Genomic DNA, 25,642 nt, shown 5'->3' on the forward strand with positions numbered 1-25,642 from the left:
AAGTGGGCGTTCATCAAATGTGGCTTCCCACATGGCCAGGGGGATAGTGACTGGGTTCCCCGAGTCCTCCACCACCTCCACTATGTCCACCAAGTAATCAACACGATGGTGATGTTTTTGCTTGACTCGCAGATCTGTTGAGTGGAATGATAAAATGAAGTGTCATAATGGATGAAATTCAAAACAAAATTACTGGTTGTTTACATACACACATTCCAGGCACACGCACGCGCGAGATGGTCATCATTATACTTAACTTTCAGTTTTTAACACAAAACCTTATCATTTTGCGTTTAATGAAAGAGGACTACAGAACTCTTATTGTAATTACCATTAAAAGTTGGAATTCACAGGATTTGTGCAATTTTAAGTTCAACCATAGCTGAGTGTCTAATTTATTCCATTTATTCCAATTAGAATAGATATGAATGACTCATGAACAAAAGTGTGAGGCACAGGCCACCGGCAGGTATAAGTGGGCGCTCATCAAATGTGGCTTCCCACACAGCCAGAGGGATGGTGACTGGGTTGACTCATGTGTTTAATTAATACCATTTATTCCAATTAGAATAGATATGAATGACTCATAGTTATGAAAATGCTTCATATTAACACCTCAATTGGAATTAAGAGGCCAAACCTAAGTTGACTTTCATTTGGATTCACAGGTGTGTTGTATTCATTTTATTAATCCAAACACACGTGTCACGTGTATGGTTCAATCAGAATAGCCAAGCCGTCAATGGTTCTGTCTTGACTGAAATGTGTTGTGAGATTGTAGTTCACATGCTATAAATGGCAGCAAGAGCGTGACTGAGACAGAAGTACTTTGAGTACTGCATTGATTTTGTCTTGATGTTGCTTGATAAGTATTAAAATACCTTGAACACAGGCAATTTTTGAGTACCACTGACATAGAAGCAATTAATTACTCACATCTACTTTGGTGTACTGCGTTGTGTGCATGGTGACACCGTAGTCATTGCCTCGTACACTCAAATGGGTGAAGCGATAGTTGATCCCCACAGAAACATTATTGAGGGTGGCCTCCCTCCAGAGGGTGATCTTTACAGATGCTTCATCCTGTAGTAGTTTAAAAATGCTCTGTATGTGTTGTTTGAAGTTCGACAACTGAAAATCACTAACTGTGAACTTACTTTTTGAATTGTGATTATGCACATGGGCGCATCCCGGGTGCCCCTCTGCCTCACCATCCGCATTGACTGCATCTAAAGTGGACCAAGGTAAACATAAAAGTCAAAGGCATAATTATGTGTGCTCGTGCCTAGAATGTGTGTGTATAAACAACCATGAAACTGAAAGGGAAGAAAAAAAGTCATTTGGGTGTCCTTGTAATAATCAGTTCATTGCAATAATTGTGTTAACCTGCACGTAACTGTATTTCAAATGCATTCATGTCCTTCTGGGGCAACCTCTCGACAAACCAAAGTAATGGTGAGTTTTAGTCAATCACATTTTGAACGTAAAACAAGTTGACACTTAATGAAAAACGAAAGGTATTCCAAATACAGTATTGCAAGAGAAAGCAAGTAATCGTGTTAGAACACAAAAAATGGGCGTAATACACATGATGGAAATAGAATAATAGAAAAATAAGCAATGAATAAATGATTTTTTTTCACACGTTATCTTTGATGAGTGTATGTACAAGAATGTGTGTGACAGTGCTTATAGGTGCATATGTGACCTAATAAACTTACATGAGTTACTTGCCCTTCAAGGGAAACCATGCCCTCAGGCGCCTGATTTTTGATTGCCTGAGGGGTGATGGTGGCGATGGGGGGCACAGAAGGAGCTTGGCTTGGGCCTCCAGGTCAGGGGAGATGGTGAGTTGGGGACCAGAATAAATCTTCATCCCCCTCCTGCTGAGCAGGACATTTGGGGTCCAGCTATCCACACAATTACAAAAGACAAAGTTGTTGCCCTCTGTGACTTTGGCAGCCAAATCTGGAAATAGAACAAGTTTGTACACGCTTTGCCCGTCACAGAGGGCAACAACTTTGTTTTCATGAAATCCGTCCAACTCTAGCGGTCGTTAGGGCAAAAAATCCAGTTTTTGGCCGTGATGCATGTTTCTACTTTTACTGCTTTCGCGATGAGCATCTGTGTTGCCACACTATTAGGACCGTGATATTTCATCAAATAAATTCTAAATAGTTGCCAAAACGGTACAGTTGTACCGAACCTAGTATATGCACAACATCATTTAAAGTTTAGTGGTATAATGACGCGCAATTTCCACAAGAGTGAATTGTTGAGGGGATAACCACAAAGCATCAATTTAATTTCAATTAAATAATTTCATGTCAATTAAATAGGAACGTCTGCCTTTTCTAACGTCAGCGTAATATCATGAAAAAGAAATAAATTTTCACACCAGCATTATATTACATTTATTGACTGCATTTAAAGATAGTATTATGTACAACAAAACCAAATAATGCAACAATTCCTGTTTTTGTAACGAAATAAAATGTCATGAGTCAGTGGATGAAGTTGAGAGCAATGATTTTAAAGATCCATCAGGTGTCAGTGTTGAGCAACAAAAGCAACAGGTCAAGCTAGCTTAAAGCCGCACGTGGCGAGTCTGTGTGCTAGCAGAAGCGTCCACATATACATTGTGATGGAAAACAAACTACGAAATTTCAGTTGACACTTTCTTTGCAGATTAACAAAATAAAAATCCTTAACATATTCCAGCACTCTGGAGGGATTTATTGTGACGAGCGGCGACAGAGCAGTGTATATAATTAAATCGAGTTTTACCCCCCACCCCACCCCACTATTGCGTTGGAGAAAAAAAAAGGGGAAAACGTTGACGATGAAATAATGAAATGTACTGTCTATAATAGAAGAGCATAAAATAAAGACATTTCCAATGGTTCATCGACTGTTTGTAGTTTTACACAAAACGTGTTACACAATGCAAGGTAATTTTCCCTCCACCTGCTAGCCAAGAGGTATTTTTTTTAATATATGTGGCAGATGGCCGAATTTTTTTTCACACTGGTTTGCACCGATTTCTAACGGCATTTACAGAACATAAAACAACGTTACGGAAAATAAACCTAACACTATACATTTTGAAGTGTATAACCATGCCTTATATATTAAATATTTTCGAGTTTTTTTGTCACTTTCTTACATTTTGAGTCGGGTCAGTCGGCAAAATGTAATTTGCAGTATTTATATATTCCAAATATATATATATATAAAAAAAAAAAAACATGTCACAGAAGTACATTCACTCGAAAAAACTGAAACACGCAGAACAATAATTTTGGGAAGGTGTTACATTCGGTTTGAATTTAAGAGGAAATAATAGCCTACCTCTCTCTGTCGTCGTCAATGTGAGGTGGACTTTTTATTCCAAATAGCATAGACCCATCCCACTATCGCGTTGGAGAAATAATGGCCTACCTCTCTCTGTCGTCGTCAATGTCAAGTGAATTTTTATTCCAAGTAGCCCCACCCCTAAGTGGCAGAAAGCGGAAAAAACATTCGATTTTGGTAATGTACGTCATCTTGAAAAAAAAAGAGGGGTGATTTATTAAAGTTGTAGCGGGCTTCAAATCGGCTGTGCATACCGACTATGTGCCTATTTATTACTACTTAATAAGCATAACATCTAGAGGTACACAGGGGCTTGAGAATGCACACCATTCATAACATCACCCTTAATAATTTAATGAAGCAACCCTCAATTTCCAGAGCATTCAAAACCAATAGTTTCTTTTCTTTTACTTTTTATTTTTGCAGCCATTGATTATTAACTAATAAACGTGACTACATAAGAAATAAAGTATTTGCACTCACCAATACGGGCCCGCACAGTACCTCCATTTATAAATGAAATGGTTAAGACCGAAAGACTTTGACCGAGCAAGAACAGTTTTTGAGCACATAAAAATATATTGATTTTCTGTGTTTGCGACCTCTGCGTTTTCGCTGAGCACGTAAGGACACAACTCAAGCGTGAGCGAAGGATTTGGAGCGAGCAAAATGTTTTTCTGTGCTGGACTGACTGCTTCGGCCAAAATTCTTGTGGTAGACAAGTGTGAGCAGTCTGGGTGTTGTCCAGGTTGTCTCATGAGGTTTGAAGAGGGTAATGTGGACAAAGTGTGATTCCTTTTGATACAGCATTTTGTTGGAATAAAGTTACTGAGAAATACAAGCAGCTTGTCTAAAATGCATCAAGTAAAAGCACAAAAGAAAAACCTCTCTGAAATTGAATATCATTATATTATAATGTTTAATTATAAACATTTAATTCTCTGGATATTATAATGATTATAATATGCAGAGAATTAAATGTATTTTGTGGCATTTAACAATCTGGCCAATTTGCATCAAAGGGGTTTCCACTGTATGACACAATTTTACTGTTAAGCACTCAAGTATGCTGGCAGCATAATCGATGCAACACTGAATGGTGTTAAACTGAATGCGAGAAACAAACGCGAAAAGTAATTCCTAAGAAGTTAAGAACAAAATTAGTTGGTAGAGTATGCCTGAACAGTGGAGAGTGTTTTTTTTAATGTCTTATTAAATAAATCAAGATAAGATAGTTGAATAGCTGCACAATAAGAAATGTAAAAAAAAAAAAAAAGGGAATAGAAACAAATCTGTTCCAGCAGCAAAGAATTTCCAATTGACTTTTTTTTCTTATTCAAACTTTAGGGCAGGGATCACCAAACTTTTTGAAACCGAGAGCAATTCTTTGGTACTGAGTAATACGAAGGACTACCAGTGGTGGCGGTTGGCAAAGAAATACCGTGCATTCGCCGGAAGAGGGCAATGTTGTATTGAAACGTAACCTAATTTTGTTCTGTTCGATTTTTATATTTTGTATTTCGGTTGAAATGGCTCCATATTATTTCTAAGTCCACTGGAGCAATAGTGTTAATTTATGGATGATTTTCAATCCGTCAGCTAGCAGAGTTTATTAAGGGTTGCGAAAGGGGCTTCCGGGAAAATCATTCACGCTGCTGTCATCAAGTCAGACGCGACGGCACGCGTATATCCGAAGACGTAAAGTGTTCCAGCTTTGTCTATGTTTAGCGGCCCAAAGTGGTATGTATGAGTTTGGTTTATGTTTAAATGCATATTATGTTGTCCGTAGCTGACATCTCTTTTGTATGTGTCAGTTCTACGGTGTGAACTGTTGCAAACAAGTGCAGTCAGTAAAGCATTAGTACGAAGAACCTTGGTGTCTCTCCCTTTTTTAGGACAAAGCCGGCATAACCAGTTTATGTGAAGACCTTGATCATGTGATTGATTTCTCACAAGAATTAAGGATCAGCTGTAGTAAATCAAGTGTAATATGTCATGTATATGTGATTTGCATAATCGTTAGTAAAATTCCTGGAAAATTACAATGGTCTATCACTTGAACTATTATAACTATTATAGCAGACCAGGTCTGCTGGTTATTCATGTGATTTTTGGGGGCGACCCAGTGCCTGCGGCCACTACGTGGATGACCCCTGCTTTAGGTAATTCAATTATGCTGGTAGCATAAACTCTCAAGCAATGTATTATTCAATGACACGGAATTCAAAGTTCAAAGGAAGTTGCATGGTAGAATAGGCTAAAAGACGGTGGAAGAGGTTGAGCAATGTCTTGTTTTCCTGTAGTTTGAACATGTTTCCCATTGGGTGAATAAACATTTAAATATGAACAAATGTTGTTTTCGTCGAGGGGGTATCATACAGTGGAAAGTCCTCATTGTAACTACAATAGTATTTCTTAATGGAGAATTAATGATAAAATAGGAGATGAATAGATGCACAGAGTAGTACAAAAAAAAAAAAAATAATGGGAACAAATCTGGTCCAATCGCATCAAAGGTGTTTCCACTTTAAGGCACTTCCATTTTTTTTACTGTAAAGGGTAACTATACATTTAAATATGAAGAAGTACAGTGTTTTAGTAAAGGCAGTATCAAACAGTGGAAAGTCCTCATTCTAACTGCTGTAAAATTTCTTAATGAAGAATTAATGATAAAACAGATGAATTGATGCACAAAAAAAATAGCATCAAAGGTGTTTCCACTGTCTGACTCATTCATTTTATTACTGTAACGGACTCAAGTATGCTGGCAGCATTAACCGGTAACTGATGAAACACTGAATGATGCTGAACTGAATGTTGGTTACAACAGCTGAAAAGTAGTTACTAAGACAATTCGGAGGAAATTGGTCGATACAATAGGCTTAAAAACAGCAGAGGGTGTGTGCGTGTGTGTGTATGTACACACACACACACACACATTATATATATATATATATATATATATATATATATATATATATATATATATATATATATATATATATATATATATATATATATATATATATATATATATATATATATATATTTTATAACAGGCTTCTCATTTCATGACTGTACATTCGAATGTCACCTTACACCAAAAACAGAAGTGCTGCATCAGTCCATCACACTGTTTTAGCTGAGGGGTTTTCATACAGTGGAAAGACAGAATTTAATCTCATAATAACTGCTTTAAGATTTCTTAATGAAGACGTAATGATAAAATAGTGGATGAAAAGATGCACAAAGACTTATGTAAAAAAATGGATTAAAGGAATAGAAACAAATCTCTAAGATCAAACAAGCTTGTCAAAAATTTTAAGTGCAAACCATTGAAAAAGGAGACCAACAAATACAAATACAATGGTTTACGAACTCCCTCTTTTACAAACTTTTCATTTTACGAACGTGGACCGCGGCGTTTTTTGTCCCCCTCTTACGCACAAACCTTTCGTTTTACGAACAATCCAACATGCCCCAACATGCCGGTCAATGTGTCCGTACTATTTTTTTCGCTTTGCTGCATCAACAAAATCAACTGTTCTCACATGTCACGGTAACGCTGATATGCTATTGCTCTTACAATGTTACAGTCACTGTGTCAGTCACGGTGTCAGTCACGGAGATGCTGATATGCTATTGGTCGATTAAGGTCACAGTCCTGGTCTCAGTCACGGAGATGCGGATATGCTATTGGCCAGCGTCACGTCAATCAGAGAAATGCCAATGTGCTATTGGCCGAACGCCTTCATCTAGCTTGATGGCACAGCCGGTCGGTGTGTTGTGAAGACTTTGCAAACTTTATCTGTTAGACATGGCTTCTAAAATTGCGAGTGGTGGTAAAGGAAGAAATAAGAGGATGATGACAATAGAAACGAAGCAGGAGATAATAAAAAAATACGGAGGCGCACGCATAGTTAACCTTGCTCGTGAGTATGGCCGAAACCGCTCGGCATTCTTCTAAGGGCAAGACTTTCCTTGCCAGGGGACGGACCTCGGTCAACAACAAAATGGAGAGGCTTCTTCTATTATGGATTAAAGTGAAGGAAATCGCCTGTGATATGTTCTCGTTTGAGAAAAGTTTTCATTTAAGAAAATAAATAAATTCTGCGGGTTGGTCTCTGCTCCCCTCCGCCTCCACCCAGCTCAAGTCACGTCGCCCCAAAGGTAAATGTCATTTTTCCTTTGTATATTTGTTTAATTTAACTGTACAGTAGATTGTTACTACTTTTTAATATGTGTATAAAGTCATGATGTTTTTACCTAAGGTTTTTGCACGCGTTGCACGCATTCACTAATTAACATAGGTTTGGATTTCCCGTCATACGAGCAATTCGAGTTACGAGCATAGCTGCTGAACGGATTAAGTTCGTAACACGGGGGTCCACTGTAGTTGTGTGATGTGAAGCAGTACATTATAGCTTCATGTGTCAAGAGTGAGAGATTGTATTTATGTTATGGAATATTAAGATGTTACATGAAACATTGTCTGTATCAACGGCAGTGGTTAGATTTTGGAGCTGATTTGTTCTCATTCCATAATTTGCTAGGGCTGCGATTGGCTGGCAACCAGTTGAGAGTGTCCCTCACCCACTGCCGAAGACAGCTGGCATAGACACCAGCAAGTGAGCGGTCCGCGTGAGGCTATGCGCCGACAAATAGATGGATGGATATAATTTGCGAGGGTAAAAGTTAACACAGGCAATAACAAATTGAGGTAGATGTGCCTCCCAGAATGCTTGTTTGATCTCAGAGATTTAACGGAATCATGAGTATGGTACATACAAATGTATTTAAACAAATGCATGAGTGAAAAGGTATTTCATAGAGCAACCTTTGCAGAGCACACAGATGATGGCAAAAATGTATCTATGGATACAGATCATGTAGGTTGGATTGGGGGACTAGGACTGTTCTTTTCAATGCAGGGACAACAGCGTAAGAACAGGAAAAGAGATTGCATTCTAAGGATAGGATGGCGTCATGGTCCTTGTAAACTCCTCAGCAAGGTCGCATGATGAAAAGATGAAGGAGGTGGTGAAGACTAAAGCTGTAAAAAGATAACGCTGCATTTAAAACACCACTTAATAGCAATTTGGCTACTCCTATTGGCGATTTACAAATGAATCGACAGAAGTGGTGCTTGGTTGTCCGTGGTCTTCATGTTGTTGGCACTTGTTTTCTTTTTCTTCTTCATTTTTACTTTTTTTTTTGTCTCTTGGGGAAAAAGGAGAACACACGACAAAACTTCCATGATGCTGACATCATCTTTCATTTTCTACAATACAGTAAATTAGTATATCACACTCATGCCCAATCAAGTATCCAGTGACATGAATACACTCACATATTTGTTACTGTGATTCTGCTATAAACTGCTTGTGCACCCGAACAAAGAGCCTGTTAAAAAAGAAAGGAAATATTTTTACAACATTTAATGGCTTTAGGAAAAAAGATAGGCTTAATGATTAGCAGTTTACCTTGAAGAGAGGAGATGTTCCAGATGACAACAGGTCCTTGAGCAAGCAGTACAATGGCTCATCAAAATCTTCTACTTGGTGGCAAACGTCCAGCTGTTGTTTGGATGAATGAAATGTGGAGCCACAGGAAACAAGTGGACAGCATCAGTCTACAATAACGAAACAAATCCGTTAAGGGGGTGAAAACAAAAGCTGAGAAAGATATCCACATTTTTTTAGCTGTAATTGACATAAATTACGGCAACTCTCTCCTTTCTCCTGAACAAAGGACCTGTTAGAAATACTGTAGATGGGACAAAAATTACTTATGATGAGCTACTTACCTTTTCCTACCAATAGAAAGAAAATGGTCTGTAGAAAGCACAAAACAGACGTGTTTTAATCCAGAGGGGAACTGCCACTGGACAAGCCTGATGATGTGTCATCAAAGCCTTTGACGCGGTGGTGATCTTCCACTCGTTCTTTGGATGAATGCAACATGTGGAGCCACAGGCAACAAGTGGAAAACATCGGTCTCCAAAAAAGAAACAAAATACACTGAGGAGGTGACAACAAAAGCTGATAGAGATATGCACATTTTTAGTTTTAACTGAAATAAATCACAGCAATTTACACCAGAATGAGGACAACTCCTGCTTGATTGCTGGCTCTTTCTCCTGAACAAAGAACCCGTTAGAAGTAGATGGGACAAAAGTTACTGTCGTTACAAAAGAAGATGATGAGCTACTTAGCTTTTCCAACCAATTAAAGAAGGAAAAAACAGACTTGTTTTAATCCAGAGGGAAACTGCCAATGGACAAGCCTGATGATGTGTCATCAAACTCTTGCACACGGTGGTGATCTTTTCTTTGGATGAATGCAATGTGTGGAGCCACAGGCAACATGGGGAACACATAGGCCTGCAAACAAGAAACACATTCAGGGGGTGAGGACAAACTGCAAAAGAGAGGCGAACCTATAGTTTGTTTTAACTCTTTTAGTGCCAAGCGTTATCGGAAAAGGAAACCTCGAGAGAGCCAGTGTATTTTGCATTTTCAATCATCTTTCACGGCCAACAGAATATTGGATACTATGTCTATGTAAATATGTAAATGTAAAAAAAAAATGAAAATATGAATATATCACATGAAAGATTGACTACCATTCCTTTGAATGCATGTTCAGTTGACAATAGTTATGTTTTATATGTAAAAACACTGTTATCTAGTGGTCACATTTTATCACAACAGAGCTTACAGAACTTATTTTAGATAAGCATTAGTAGTCAAGAGTGTATTCTCATTATGAGTGTATTCTCCATAAGAACATACTTATAACTTTATTATTTAGTTATTATTGTGATTACTATTATTAAAGGGTAGAATTCTTGTCCATGGCACTGAAAGCATTAACTGACACAGTTCACGGCAACTTACACTGGAATGAAGAGAAGTCCTTGCTTGTCTGCCACCCTGGTTTTCAAGTCAGTGCTCCACGATGTATATTTATGGGCACCGATCATTTTAATCTGGGGGGAAAAAAAAGGAATTCAGAACCATTGAGTACAAATATATAACATATATAAATAATAAATAAATATATATACAAAAGTAAAACAGACTTGGCTTTGTCTTACAATATATGTGTAAGATAAACTGACTGATTTAATAGTGCAACAGCTTTGCTTTATGTATTCTAATTGCTATTTTTCTGGCTGATTCATTAGTACAACAGCTTTGCTTCATGTATTCTAACTTACTTTTTCAGAAACCACAGCGCCTCTTTGTCTCATATGTGTGTGTGTGTTAAAAACAATGTCAAGGTCAAGGCCTGAATCGCAAGTTATCTGCAAGTTCTGCCACGGAGCACAATGCTCATGTTGTGTGACGGTTGAATTGTGAGACCCCCACACCTCAGTAACAGTTTTTTAATAAAAAGACTGCAGTCCGAAAGCTCGGAGAGAGAGAGGGAAGAGAGACTTTGCAACGAGGCTGACATGGTCACGCTCTTCGGACTGTTTTTGTGTTTTTCTCACGCCTTGCGTGCTCCTTTTGTTAATAAACTCAGTAACTTCACCTCTCGTGCCTAGTTGGGGTCCATTCCCATTTGGGATCCGCGGGTTATTCGTGACAGGAATGAAGAGAAGTCCTGCTTGGCTGCCACCTTGGTTTACAAGTCAGTGCTCCTTGATGTATGTATTTGGGCACCCATTCTTCTACCCTGTGAGAAAAAGGGGAATACAATAGTGTCGAGTAGAAATTCGCATGCTGCAAAGGCGAGATGGGCTTGGCTCTTTCCAACATTTAAGTATAACCATTTCATTTTCTACAATGGTAGCACATTAAGATTATGTACACACATATCTATGCTCTCTATTATGAGATGAATCTACCATCTCTTCAGAACAACTAACCTGTTTAAAGTAGAGGAGAGTAAAATGACAACACTTACAGTTGACAAAAAAATATTTTATAGAGACTTACTTGGTCTGTTTTCTGCTGTCATTTCACGCTGACGATTATTACATTGTCAAAATTGTGAACAAAAATAATTCCACTAGACCCTCCCTCCCCAAAGATTTTTATACTTTCTCTGTACATTGTCTCTCCTCCTCACCTTCCACTCACCTTACACACACGTTATACTGTCTTCGCAGCAGATTTCATCCTATCAAATGTCAACATATAATCCCACCACTCCCTCCCATCGACTTGACCCCTCCATTCCTCCATTTTTTTTTTTTTTACTTTTTCCTGAATTTTGACTCTCACCTCCTCACCTCCCACTCACCTTATCGCACACACACTACATCATCTTCACCCCTGATTTAATCCCATCACATCTCAACATTTGGGCTCCTTCACACAACAGGGACAACTCGTAATTTGCGACTTGGATAGGACTCACCTTTCAGTGTGTAAAACACAGAAGACAGGGTTGTGATAGCTATATTATGTTCGCAGTACACCTGAATGAACAGCACACTGAGGTCGGGAGACAAAAATGAGGTCAAGCAGTGTGTTCTTGTCAGTGGTACCTGTATTTATGAGCTGTGTGTAACCCTTAGAGACTAACAGTTCCATAATGGGCTTGTATGAGTCTGAGAGTGCATCTTCATTGAAATCTCCACATACCAAGATCTGATGATGATCCATCACTTCCAGAGCGTACAACAACCTTTCCAACTTTGGCAAAAAAGAGCGCAGACTCTGTCCCGGAGGCCGGTACACAGCTGCAATGAACATATTGATGGGAGGTTCAAGTTTGACCACAACAAATTCAATATCAGTGACACCCTGGATGTAGATTGTTTTGTGTGCCGGAATGTGTTCTTTCACCCAAATACCTACACCGCTGCCACATTTCGTTGCCAACTTGTTCTTTGCCCCTTGGACAGGGGCGGCTTGTCTCGCCATTGTGCCAGTCCTTTGGTCTTTCTTGTAGTTGTCGGCATCGATGGTCACAATTTCCTCATGAAGCAGATTCAGCATATGAGAGTTATGCTCATTTACCTGTTTGTTTGTGGCAAAAACATGAAGAACTTCCTTCGGGCAGCGGTGTAAGTCATAGCCAGCAAAGCTCTGTCCACTTCCGACAGCTCATGGGACTTCTTTTTGACGCGAAGTCGGTTCAGTAGTTTGGCGAACGGAACGTCATCCTTCTGCCTCATGATTTCGGTCAGCGTGATCATTTCAAAGTTGTCGCGCCAGTTGTCCAGTCTGGTGGGATCGTAAACACCTAAAGGTTTGGACTGTCTCACAGGAGGTAGCTGATAGAAATCCCCGACAGCGATAACGGACATGCCACCAAATGGTAAATTGATTCCTTTGATTTGCTTCAACCGGGCGTCGACATATGCAAAGAGGTCTTTCGACACCATGGAAGTCTCGGCGATGATGAGAATTTCAGCGAGCGATAGCTCCGCTCTCACTTCGTCCAGTTTGTTGCCCAGGCCATGATACGGGGGTTTGAGGCTTCTTGGCAGTTTCAGTAGGCAGTGTAAAAAGTCATACCTGAAATGTTGAAGGCCGCGGTGCCAGTGAAGGCTGCAAGAATGACCGTTTGTTTGGAAATGTCCGCTTCCTCAGCCAGTCTGCGCAGTATTTTTGTAGCCTCTGCGTGAATACATTTGATTAAATGTGACTTCCCCATTCCGGCGCCACCATTGATGTAATAGAAGAACTGCCGTGGTTTTAAGCCACACACACGTCGTATGCACCAATCTCTGACCAGGTAGAAGGCACACGCTTGCGTTCGGTTAAGGGTCCGATATATGTCGCGCAAAACAGCCGGATCGATGCGGCGGCTTCCGTCGCGATGGACATTTCCGTTACCTCGGACCTGACATTGTAGTCTGGTACGTTTTCCTCCGCGTCACCAGGATCATCCCTCGCATTAATTTCCTCGATGCACTCGAGTCTTTGCAGTTCGCTTTCAGGCGCTAGCTGACACCACTCGTTGAAGACTATTCCGCTTTCATCCACCTCTCGGATGGCGTTGTCAACATCTCTGCGTCACCGGGATCATCCCTCGCATTGATTTCCTCGATGCACTCGAGTCTTTGCAGTTCTCTTTCGGGCGCTAGCTGACACCACTCGTTGAAGACTATTCCGCTTTCCTCCACCTCTCGGATGGCGTTGTCAACATCTTTGCTGTGCTTCTCATCGTTCTTTCTCTTCCGGTCGACAATTTGCACAACGGCCTCTGGATGCTCAGCAGCCGGCAACTGTACAAAGGCATGGTCTTGAAACAACTTGTATGTAGGACTGCATGAACCTTTCAACACCTCTGCAGCGCTCATGTGCAAAACTCAAAAACCTCTTACCTCTTTGGTTCTGGACTTCAACTGGCAGTCGGCACGATGAGGCAGATAGAGCTTGAGAATGGATTTTTTTCCTGTGAAAATTTACAGTATTTGATGACGGCGTGTTTACCTGTTCTTTTTTGGACATACCCCATGTCGTTCAGCAGGGGGAAAACATTTCCGCCTTTAGCTTGCTTGCCGTACACGATTCCGCAGGTTGAGGCAAAATCAGCCAAGCACTTCGCTTCAAATTCCTCTGTTTGAGGTCTGCCCTTATACTTTTCCGGCAAGCCGGTCATCCACACTTCAACGGACTCCTGCGTTTGGCCCTCAAGGTAAGAGAGGGGATAACTCATTTTCAGCGCATTGTCACTGGTTTGTACAAAAACCACACTGCAGGACGCTTGCTTCATATGGAGGCCACATTCGCGTGCGACGCACTCTTGTGCACTCACCTCTTTTTTCTTTGAGTACACTTGCATGATTTGTTTCATTTCATCGCTCTCGTTGACATTTTCGCTGCGGGAGTTCACAATCACCGATTTCAGGTACTGGCTCAGGCCGTGTTCAGCTTTGCTGATGTAGCTGCAGATGTAGGTAATGCAGGAATAAGCGTTCAGAATGTACCGAATGTCCATATTTGCATCCCAAGCAAGAAGCAGGTGTCGATTGTAGTTGTTCACCCAGCAGTCTTTGGGCTCTCGCTTGAGCACGACAGAGGTCTTTGCGGCAATTGAGTACAAACCTTCCATGTACTCATCACTGGTGAGCTCGCACTTAGCCAGTAGCTGCGGCAAAGTCAGAGAGGCCGTTTCCAGTTCGTTCAGCAACTTTTGCAAATCAACAAGCTTGGGGTTTGGCGCCGACCACTTCTACTTCTCTGGATTTTCTCCATCACACTCTTCACGTCTCATGATCATGGTTCTCTCGCACGGCTGCTTGAGGAAACCAAAACGGCACTGCGCGCCGGGTGCTTTGATGCACGTCTTTGAATGAGACTTATTTTGCATCTGAACCTCTGTGACTTTTTGATGCAGTTTGGGTTCCTTTTCCAGGTTGGGCAGCTCAGCGGAAATGTAGCGCGACACAAAATCGCAGATTTCTTGATCTGAGGCCTCCTCAAAGATGGGGGCGCCTTCAACCCAAATGATGATCGTTGTCATCGTATTGCTGCGGAGAATTTCACACTTTGTGGCCCAGTCGTGGTGAGCGAAAATTACCCGTTCACCTTTTTGCGCTTTGATGGCGGTGATGACTTCTTCCCAACGCATTTCAACAGTGGAGAATGTGCAGAAGAACGTGGGTGTGCCTAGCTGCCGAATCATGGCAAAAAGGTCCTTGAGACATTTCTCCCAAAAGGCCGGGGTGCCCCTTAACGGGACCATGAAGCGGACGGCGTCTTTGCTGTGTATCAGTTTTTCAACTTCCCGTTTGTCCTGCAACATAGCATTGTTTATTTGCCGACTGTCTCTGGTAAAAGGTTTACCTTTAGGTAGCTGTATTCTTATGCTTGATGTGGCCTGGTGGATTTCAGTCACAAACTGAGCAAAGAACAAGTAGTTAATGTCTCTGGCAAAACGTTCATCCACACAAGACAGTCGCACTAAATCATCTGTTGGTGTTAGTTATATACAGTTTCATATGTACTGTAATTGTATGCTTTTATTTGATGTTAACCAAGTGATGCATCCTCAAAACACATATGAAGATTTTTTGCACAAAATCATCTGTTGGTGTTAGCTATATACAGTTTCATATGTACTGTAACTGTATGGTTCTATTTGATGTTAAGCAAGTGATGCATTCTTGAACGGACATCACCATCTAATGCAAAGGTGAGCTGTACCTATCAGTTCAAAAATGGTGTGCCATCAGGAACTACAGACATCCAGGTACTTTAGCGAGAGCATTTGCAATTGCACAAATCACATCGCCGTCAACATTAAAGACAAATTTTAGCTTCTAAGCAGACCTTAACGTTTATGCAATACACATCTTGTAACCTTTTTGGTATGAATAAAACATGTTCATTTTCACATTATTTTATTTAAGGTTTTCTCCAATAGTTTCAAAAAATATATTTTACTAATTTATAAAATTAACAATAATGAAATTCAGGTTATCCATACCAATGCCAAAAAGTCCACTTACCAAAAATCTAACAATTAGCCAACAGAGAAATAATTAAATGTACTTTTTATTTACTGTCTTTTATTTAGCTGTTAATGTATACACTGTAACATGTTTCGCATACCCCTACTAATGCCAAAAACAGCATGCTGATGGATGTGTGAATATGTGTGTGTGCTTATGTGTGTGTGTGTGTGTGGGGGGGGGTGATGTACAAGACTTCAAGAGCAAAAAACGAGACACTGACTGGAACCTACTTATATCTAATATATCTAATATTTGTCGCAAAGTCAAGCGTTCAACTGCTAAAAAGGAGATGCCTAACTGTTATATGTACTCCGGGATTACATGACGCATTTAAAAAAAAATTTAAAAAAAAAAACGATTTTGAAAGTGGCATGTATGCAAAAAAGTGCTATGAAGAGTATTTTTAAAATATGCATATATTTTTGAGAAACACACCGGAATTACATTTAAAAAAATTATAATCTAATAGCTACTCAACCCCATTATCCCAAAAAGCCTTATTAGAATGATTTGACCAACGTTCTTTTGTCTTCTTCATATATGGCTATTACATTTGAAGTCCGGTGACAAACAAGACAGTTAAGATGAGCCTGACAGATATGTGCTGTTCTCCGTTTCTACTCACAGTTGTCAGAAATACTTCAGACATTGAGTTCAAGGCAGCAAGACTTTTTTAAAAATATCTTTCACAAAATTAAACATGCATATCTAATATCACGTGTTTAAGACGACAATTGAATTGGCACAATGACAACGATGACAAGTTAGGGTATTGACGATTTTTGTTCAACCGTCACTTCTTCTATAAAATTATGGTTGTGTCATTTAATTTTGCACTGTTTTTTCATTTAGTTATGTGCTGTACATTCCACCGAACGAAATATTTTATAATTAGGTTTAATCGTTTTTACAGCAAATTACTTAAGGATGTGTAAGTAATTAATAATGAATGAGAAAGAACGTCTACATTTTGTCTTGCTGATATTTATTAAAGCCATACAATTACATCTGTAAATAGAAGATTGTAGATAACGATAATGGCAGCAAAATTACGTTAGATAAGCAAGCATGTGAAAATAATAATAACGATAATAACAATAATAACAATAGTGGGGGAAATTCTAGGGGAATTTAGTGATAGCTGAATTTGAATATATTTCACAGCACACGTAGCATTAGTATACTAGCGAACAAACACGTAATGAACAAATTATAATGTAATTAATAATACTCAAAATAGTGAAAACAAAGTGATGGAAGAACATAGAGACTACTTTTTTTAACACCAACTAAGTACACCACTAATTGGAGAAAGTAAAGTTAATTACAACATTTATTTTTACGACAACTAAGTACACCACTAACTTAGTGTTGTTGTTCATTATTGCGTAACGAAAAATAATGAAATAATGATTAAAATAAATGATAATGAAAACAACGTTTTATTCATAAAAGTAGAAGATGGTGGCGGTCGATGTATTGCATTAAGTAAGCAATCAGGTTACTACATTATATTACCGCAACATAACTAGTCAAATGCGTCATCAAATTAGCACACGTAGCACACGTGTCGGCATACTATAGGACGAAAAAACTTAGCGAACAAAGTTGAAGTAATAATGACTAAATATGACAACAATTACAAATATTAATATCGCAACAGTTTAGACGACTTACTTACTTCACGGTACCCACGGGAAGAGCTAAACCGGAAGAGCAAGTGCACGGAGGTCAGCCCTTGGGTTACTTTCGCTGACACTTGGAAACGAAGTTTATTTTGGAAACGTCTTTGGAGTGTTGCTATGCAAAAAAAAAAAAATTAACAATATATTATTTAGATTTGTTGCCGGTAGTGAGGGGCAAATTGAACTAAGACTTGAACTTGTGAATCAATAGGGCCGTAAATGTTATGAGCGCGGGTCCGAAATTAGAGCTGTGATGTCCCACTCTTCATAAACAGTCCTCTACCACAAACTGACACAGGGAGTTCGCTTTTTTAATCTACAGTATTTGTTTAATGTTGTGTTGTACTGAATCTGATGGTTTGTAGCCCACAGGATCGTGAAATATTTATTGCCATGTACTGCATTGTATCAGTAATAAAGAATTTAGAAAAAAAAGAAAGAAAAAATAAGCTGTCATTTCAACTATCGCGTGAGCAGCGTCGACATCAATGACTGGGCCGAGTACGGCAACTACAATTCTCTTGTCAAAAAAAATCACCAAGTGGGACGATGTATCGTATGGAGGACCAAAAGTGCCAAAATTCAATAAATAAATGTACCATTCAATCATTAAATATGTGTCATTAAATAATTAAAAGTGTCATTAATTAATTAAAAGTGTCATTAATTAAATAAATGTTTAAATAATTTAAACGTTTCATTGAAATAATTAAACATTTATTTCATTAATGACATTTAATTATTTTATGACACATTTATTTAATTAATGACACATTTAATTATGTAATGACACATTTATTTAATTAATGACACATTTAATTATTTATTGACACTTATATTTAATGACACGCTGTTGCTACGTTTCATCCTTTACTTATCTGTCAAGCTCTCGCGTCATAGTTTAATGGGCGGGTCCTACACCTGATTGGTTACCCTGCTTTGTCTTGCAAGGGTAACCAATCAGATGTTAGGACCCGCCCACCCATCAAATTTGACGGGAGAGGTTGACAGTTTAGCAAAGTATGAAACACGGCCAGTTTTCAGCTATTTCTCTATCTGTCATTCGGCAATCTGTCAACCTCCCTCGTCAATTTAGTGGGCGGGCCCAAAGCCCGTTAACTCAAATCATGTCCAATCCATTACTTCGGCCTGAAGAGGTTGGAAACATGGCGGATGCGATGACAGAGGACCTTCGTGATCTTTCACGACAGTTAGGTCGAGATATTTCAGACCTTGCTGAAAATGTGGAGGCAGGGCCTGTAGAAAACGATTTTAATCAACGAAAAGTGAAGGAATTTATTGAAGTTGCTGGACTTATTTCTGCACTTTCCGTTTCCGACATTGACCCAAGAGTGACTGCAATTTTAGAGGAAGTACAGTAGAGGTTCACAGGTCCCCGAGCACGACACACAAATGGATCGGGACGTTTGGCGTTTGATATACCAATTACAGTTCTGGAAAATTACGTACTTTGTGGATTATCAACAAGTCAAATTGCAGCGACGTTCGGAGTCTCAAGGAGGACAGTCAGGAGACTCATGAAGCAAGCCAGTTTGAGGTAAGTGTACTACATTCACAAGTTGTCAACTTATTCAGCGATCTCATCCACGTTTAGTGCCATATTTCTTTATTATCGGTAATGTATTTTGTGTAGATAGAGAGATCTCTCTTCAACGATGAACGACAAGGAACTGGACCGCATTGTAAGTGAAGTCCACATCCAAATTCCGGCTACAAGTTCATGCGTGGCCATCTGAATGCAAGAGGTGTGCGTGTTCGTAGTGAGTAAAACGATATGAGCAATGTTTTAATTCGTTTTAAAGTATTGCTTCTTTGAAATCAATTAGGGAGCCTAGCTGATTTCATGCATCTGGGATTTTATCTGCAATCTGCTGAAATTTAAGTTAGCAACTTGATTTGTTTCTGTCGTGTGTTGAATAACTTTTATTTTGAAGGCTTTGGCTTTGCTGCACTGAAACTGTTTTACACACATGACTGTATATTTGTTACTTATAACCTGACCATTGCTTCAAAAAAGGATACCTTAAGAAATCCCAGAGGTCAATTTTATTTTCCTTCTGTCAATCTCAAGGCTGCAAGAGTCTTTACGCAGAGTCGATGCAGAGGGAATTCAAATGAGACGGCTCAGGTTGCATGTTTCAAGACGACGACAGTATTCTGTTCCAGGCCCAAATTCTTTATGGCATATAGATGGGAACCATATACTAATCAGGTCAGTGATCGTATTCAGTAATCTGTACATCTTTCTCTAGTTAATATTGAATACGATATGCTTTACCATAAACTTTTTTTTTGTCTGTTCACAACTGCCTGACAGGTGGAGATTTGTTGTCCTTGGCGGGGTGGATGGATTCAGTCGTTTAGTGGTCTATTTGACTGTGGCTGGCAATAACAGAGCTTGTACAGTCTTACAAAGAAAGTTTCATAGCTGCTGTTAATCAGTATGGGCTGCCTTCAAGAGTCAGATCTGATAAAGGGGGAGAGAATGCAGATGTGGCAGAGTTCATGATCAGGAGCAGGGATACTGACAGGAATTCACACATCACAGGCAGAAGTGTCCATAACCAGCGGTAAATACACATTTGGATCACAATATCACCAGATGAGTGTATTTCTTTATAATGTCACTAAGAAATAATTTGATACATTGCCAATTTTATCCTAAGCACAGAATTGAAAGGATATGGAGAGACGTTTATCAGCATTCCCTGGACCTCTTCTATCAGATCTTCACTTCACTTGAAGCAAAGGGAACACTGAATCCAGACAACGAAGTTCATCTTTTTGGACTGCACCGGATCTTCCTTCCACAAATTCAGCAAAGCCTGAACTCTTTCCAAGATGCTTGGAACTGTCATGGCCTTAGAACTGAAAGGAACCAATCACCACAACAACTCTGGAGACGTTACAGAGAGCAAGGCCCGATGGCAGATCCTACTGAGGTTAAAGAAAGAGTTGTACCTTTTTGATATGGAATTCATTATGAGGGGGGACAAAACCTTTGAGAATGGCCTATCACACACAGAAAGCAGCACCCCAGGTTATGTCATTTTAAGAAGTCTAAATGGCCACTGTTGGCTTAAAGAAAGAGGTTTAAAAATGTCAGCATGATGTACCTAGTGGAAGTAAAATAAAATAAGTAGTTCAAAAACTAAGGCTGGAGCTTCCATTGTCTGTTCAAAACAGGAAGTTTCAAAGCCTATGTTGAACAGAGTACCATTAGAAGGAGTAAAAAAAAAATACAACTGGGTCATGAAGCATCTTAAAGCCTTCTTTTCCCATCACTGCTAAATACCTCATGTCACCGGTTATAAATTCAAAATTGATCATATTCCTCGTCCTTTCAGGTTGAAGCTACCTTTTGACAGCTGCAGTACTTCCAGAAATTGAACTTTAAGTATCTTTAATGAAGATACATGAACTCTCGTCACTGGTACACAGAATGGATAACATCAATGCTGTGTTCTTCACACTCAGATGAGTGATACAAAAATGTTTAAAGGATGCATAATAAAACAGATGCCAAAAACTGCATGGTATTTGTGTAGTTTCACTGATACAGAATTTGTGTCACTTAAACCTCCTGATCAGTGCATTCAATAACTTTTATCATTTAAACATTTCTCGTTCCCTCTCCTCATCAGAGTCCCTTGCATCTATCTTCATTCTCAGTGGTTTCCCAAATGCATGTTTCCTTCACAAACTCTCTATGTAAACCTTGGTAGCTTGAGCTGGTTCCTTAATAAGCTCCCATTCTAGAAATAAATAAAAATGAAAATAAAGTAATAGATGTCAGAGAGACGTGTTGTGAGTTTGCAAGTTACATGAAACAGATATCTACTCGTTATCCATAAATATATGATTCATATTAATTAATGAAATGCCAAGTTAAAAAAGGAAGGAATTAGCTTTCAAACCAATAGGTTCAAAATAACTTATGAGCAAGGGAAAAAAAAAGACTAATTCCAATATTTATTTGATCACATTTTCAGGTTTGGTTAAAACAACCCAGATTAGGGGCGGCATGGCTTAGTGGTAGAGTGGTCGTCTCCCAGCCGAAAGGCCGTGGGTTCGATCCCCCGACCATCAAGACCATGTCTAAGTGTCCTTGAGCAAGACACTGAACCCCCGGTTGTTCCTGATGCTGCGTCATCAGTAGGTAAATGACTAGTTAGTGCAAAGCGCTTTGAGTACCTAAGGTAGAAAAGCGCTATATAAGTGAAAGTCCATTTACCAAAGTCCATTTGAGGCTGTCTTGTGTATCATTGAATGACTAAGTTCTCGAAATTACTTTTGTGCAAAACAACTCAGAAAATTATATCAAATTGGCCTAAATACTGGGTCAGTCCTTTTTTGACTTATAGTTGGCTTTTTTTTTTAACCCAACCATTTGTTGAATGTAACATTCTGAAAAACAATATTTTTAACATACACTATAGTTGTGTTATAGTGCTAGTATAGATTTGTCTACATATGTTATTTTTCAATGAGACTCTTTTACACACAACTGGAGAGGAATTCTATTGTGATGATATAAACCTTCTTCTGTGTCCGTATGGTTCAGTGCCTCAGTGTTAGTCACTCCTGGTATGACTGCACTCTCCGCTGATGTTTCAGGCCTCTCTGGAACAGTCATTGACTGAGGCTGTCTCTCTGTCATTTTCACTTTGGCCTGCCTCTTGATGTGTTTTTGATTCCTCTGTTGATGTCCTTGAAATGTACAAAATATCTATTATCTATTATCTTGATTGTGTGCTCGACACTCTTGAGACATTTGTTTCGGAACAAAAATAATATATACTAATCTTGCAGAATGGTAAAAAGCACCCACCCATTGCAGCTCAGTCTGTATACCTTCATTCCTGAAAAGGGAACTGCCTTTTCACAACTGAGACAGGGGACTTCTGGTCCAGAGGCCTGTTGTGAGTGCTCCTAACGACAACAAAATAGTTTTAAATAATGATTATAAATGAACAGTAAACATTGCTTTGACTATTGAACGTGAGTCTCTGTAAATATACGTAAGGCTGAAATGGTAGATCCTGCTGAAGTGGACGTATGTAAATTGTAGCCTGTCCGATCATCGTTGATGGCTCTTTCAGGTAGGCAAGTGTGTATCCAGAGCTTGGACACGGAATCAATCCAAGGTTTCTGCTGCGAGTAAATCCCGCTATCTTTAAAAGTTCAAAACGTCCTCAGTTTTGGAGCTTTGGAAATACTTCAAACAGTTCAGATGTGACAACCATATTTTACTCATGCCCACTCACAACTGAGCACATAAAAAACATTATTCATGTTATGGACATTAAGCTGGAGTCAGATATTAATTTATCATGTGATTGACTTTGAATGAAATTCTGAATACATTTGCAATATTGTTGTTTGTTGTTTATTTTTTTTTCTTGGGTGGGGGGGATTTGGTATCGCTATGGTAACTACTGACCTGAAAATGTTAATTTTTGCTCCCCAAGTCCGGCAGCAAGAAGGTGAGCTTTCAAGGTCATGTCTGGAACTTTATCTGCCTGGTGGTCAGACTTGTTTAGCCGATTTGAAATGCTGGTCTTCTCGGCCTTTTAACTCTATTCGCTCCAGCGGAATTACAGTATATGGCGCAAAAAGTCTTGCTACCTCGGCTGCAACAGAGAAATATGTCGCACCTTTATTTTCAAACTGGTGTGGTTCTGCCAGCAAACGAACAGCATTCGGCAAAATTACCGAGCGTTATGCTCGCCTAATTGATAGTCGTAATGAAACAACCAAATACATATATATTTTTAAAACGAATTCAAACGTGAAATAATAATGGATATTTGGCTTACCTTGGACGGGTGTTCTTGAGGGAGTAGCAGGTCTCTGCTGCTGCAACTGAGCCGCCATGGGAGGCTGAGTTTTGTGAAGTGCTTCTTCGATTCAATTTGATGCCTCTCTATGTAACTCTGTGCAACGTTTTGCCATTTTTCACTTCTCAAAACAATGGGACAAGCACGTGCACATGATGTATTCGGTCTTGAACTTTTTCTTGTTCGCCGTCGACTAATTATAATTAGGGATGACTACCAATCTAGGAGCATTTTCCGCCTCCTACTGGGCGTAAGATGACGATGATATTGATGTAGAAAATAAACCCGGCAAAGAATCGGTATAACAAGCGCTCAGCTGAACAAATGTTGTTGTTGTTATTATTCTTATTCTTATTATTATTATTCTTATTATTATTATTATTATTAATAATAGGATTTTTCTTGATATTCCTTGAGACAGACAACCATGGGTTTAGTCGTTTGGCCTGACCATTCAAATAAATGTAAATGTTATCGTGCCATCCAACGTATTGGACTACATTCATCCTCTAAGTCAATCTTCTCTGAAATTGATTTGTTTTGGCTTGAAGAGCGGGTAACCAATCAGGTGTTAGGACCCGCCCATTAAACTTTGACGAGCGAGCTTGACAGATAAGCAAAGGATGAAACCTAGCAACAGCGTATCATTAAATATAAGTGTCATTAAATAATTAAATGTGTCATTAATTAAATAAATGTGTCATTAAATAATTAAATGTGTCATAATGAAATAAATGTTTTATCAATTCAATGAAACGTTTAAATTAATTATTTAAACATTTAATTAATGTCACTTTTAATTAATTAATGACACATTAAATTATTTAATGACACTTACATTTAATGTTTGAATGGTACATTTATTTATTGAATTTTGGCACTTTTGGTCCTCCATAGTATCGTTTTATCGTTATTTCTTTTGTCACCACACCCGCCTGACATGCAACTGCATTATGCTCCTAACAGTTTCCATATCGTCTTCATGCTCTCTTTTGGTCGTGCCATCATAAAAGCAACACAAAAATGCACGCAAATAAAAACGAGTCATATGAGGAAGCAGGATGATTCACTGCTTTGTTTCAGCAATAAATAATTGAAAAATAAAAATGGAGACGTCATGTCCACTGTCGCTTGACAGTTTCGACATCCATGACATATGTGTGTGTGACATGTTAATGAGCTTGAGTGACAGCTGATAGTCATTACTTTATTGACAAGGCAAAAGAGGCAAAAGAACAAAAGCTCCAAACGGAGTAATTTTGGTCAGCAAATATTGATACAATATATGTGGTATGACACAAATAAATTGTGAATGTCTAATTAATGTTGATTGAAAGCATACATTATGGCAACTGACGAAAGTTATTTCTGATAATGATGTAAAGACAATGTATTTGGGAAAAGAGATGATTTCTTACGTGATAATGAGAGGAAATAAGGGAATAACAACCACGCCCTGTCGTCTACATGTATCGTCATCGTTTGTTTATTTAAAAAAAAAGTCTCACCTATATGAAACCACATAGTGCGGTTTCCAAGTCATTAGGCGGCAGAAATGTCACAAATTCTGTCCAGTGCGAAAGAACTTTCCCTCTGAGGTCACCAGTATCAGAAGTCTTCCGTGGGAAAAAGAATAGCGCGATGACGCAAATCCCCGTTGAAGCTGAGCACGCGTGTCTACAAAACCGGAAGCTAGGGCAAATCTCCATTTAGGCTGGAGGTTTTGAAACATTAGATTATGATTAAAAAAAACAACAACAACAAAAAACAAAAAGCCCGGCCACATATAGCAAATAGGACAAAACGGAAACATTTAATGCCCGTTTGCAAGAACACCTATGTGTAGGCAAGGCCCGAGTTGTGTCCTTATCCCCCCATCACCTTTGTTTTCAGGGATGCTAATTGTTACCCAGGATCCCCTGGCAAGTCAAACCTGTTACAAATACAGTGGGCCCCTGTGTTACGAACTTAATCCGTTCAGCGGCTACGCTCGTAACTTGAACTGCTCGTATGACGGGCAATCCAAACCTATGTTAATTAGTGAATGCGTGCAACGTGTGCAAAAACCTTAGGTAAAAACATCACGACTTTATACACATATTAAAAATGAGTAACGTAATTTACAGTACAGTTAAATTAAATATCATATACAAAGGAAAAATGACACTTACCTTTGGGGCGACGTGACTTGAGCTGAGTGGAGGCGGAGGGGAGCAGAGACCAACCCTCAGAATTTATTTATTTATTTTCTTAAACGGGAACTTTTCTCAAACTAAAACATATCACCGGCGATTTCCTTCTCTTTAATCCATAATAGAA

General features: G+C 39.1%; 1 protein-coding gene and 1 pseudogene across 32 annotated transcripts in view; one reads left to right on the forward strand and one right to left on the reverse strand.

The window, feature by feature from the left end:
- Positions 1-8,704: 8,704 nt before the first annotated feature.
- The window catches only part of LOC148421771 (uncharacterized), a 73,040-nt gene continuing 56,102 nt past the window's right edge, over positions 8,705-25,642 (reverse strand). The window contains exons 1-14 of one of the 31 annotated variants that reach the window (XM_088417788.1): positions 23,303-23,596; positions 22,927-23,116; positions 22,315-22,657; positions 22,023-22,193; positions 14,076-15,056; positions 13,751-13,949; positions 13,642-13,662; positions 12,830-13,542; positions 12,329-12,554; positions 11,951-12,048; positions 10,893-11,723; positions 10,253-10,344; positions 8,838-9,736; positions 8,705-8,757 (exon numbers count right to left, since the gene is read on the reverse strand). In XM_088417788.1, the coding sequence (XP_088273914.1) occupies positions 11,677-11,723; positions 11,951-12,048; positions 12,329-12,554; positions 12,830-12,968 (510 nt within the window). In that variant the 5' untranslated portion in view covers positions 12,969-13,542; positions 13,642-13,662; positions 13,751-13,949; ... (3 more) ...; positions 22,927-23,116; positions 23,303-23,596 and the 3' untranslated portion in view covers positions 8,705-8,757; positions 8,838-9,736; positions 10,253-10,344; positions 10,893-11,676. Of the gene's footprint in view, positions 8,758-8,837; positions 9,737-10,252; positions 10,345-10,892; positions 12,049-12,166; positions 13,543-13,641; positions 13,713-13,750; positions 13,950-14,075; positions 15,057-17,458; positions 17,521-22,022; positions 22,194-22,314; positions 22,658-22,926; positions 23,117-23,302; positions 23,597-25,642 lie in introns of those variants that run through there. The other 30 variants (XM_088417766.1, XM_088417768.1, XM_088417777.1 and 27 more) reach the window with 30 other exon arrangements.
- On the forward strand, positions 18,629-21,284 carry LOC148421772 (uncharacterized; annotated as a pseudogene). Its single transcript, XR_015865835.1, has 5 exons — positions 18,629-18,840; positions 19,151-19,165; positions 19,555-19,695; positions 19,801-20,053; positions 20,155-21,284. The product of XR_015865835.1 is annotated as an uncharacterized LOC148421772 (transcript).

The sequence above is a fragment of the Hippichthys cyanospilos genome, chromosome 6 (genome assembly GCF_059441005.1).
Source record: "Hippichthys cyanospilos isolate Australia breed blue-spotted pipefish chromosome 6, RoL_Hcya_1.0, whole genome shotgun sequence".
In the NCBI taxonomy this organism is placed as follows: Eukaryota; Metazoa; Chordata; class Actinopteri; order Syngnathiformes; family Syngnathidae; genus Hippichthys; species Hippichthys cyanospilos.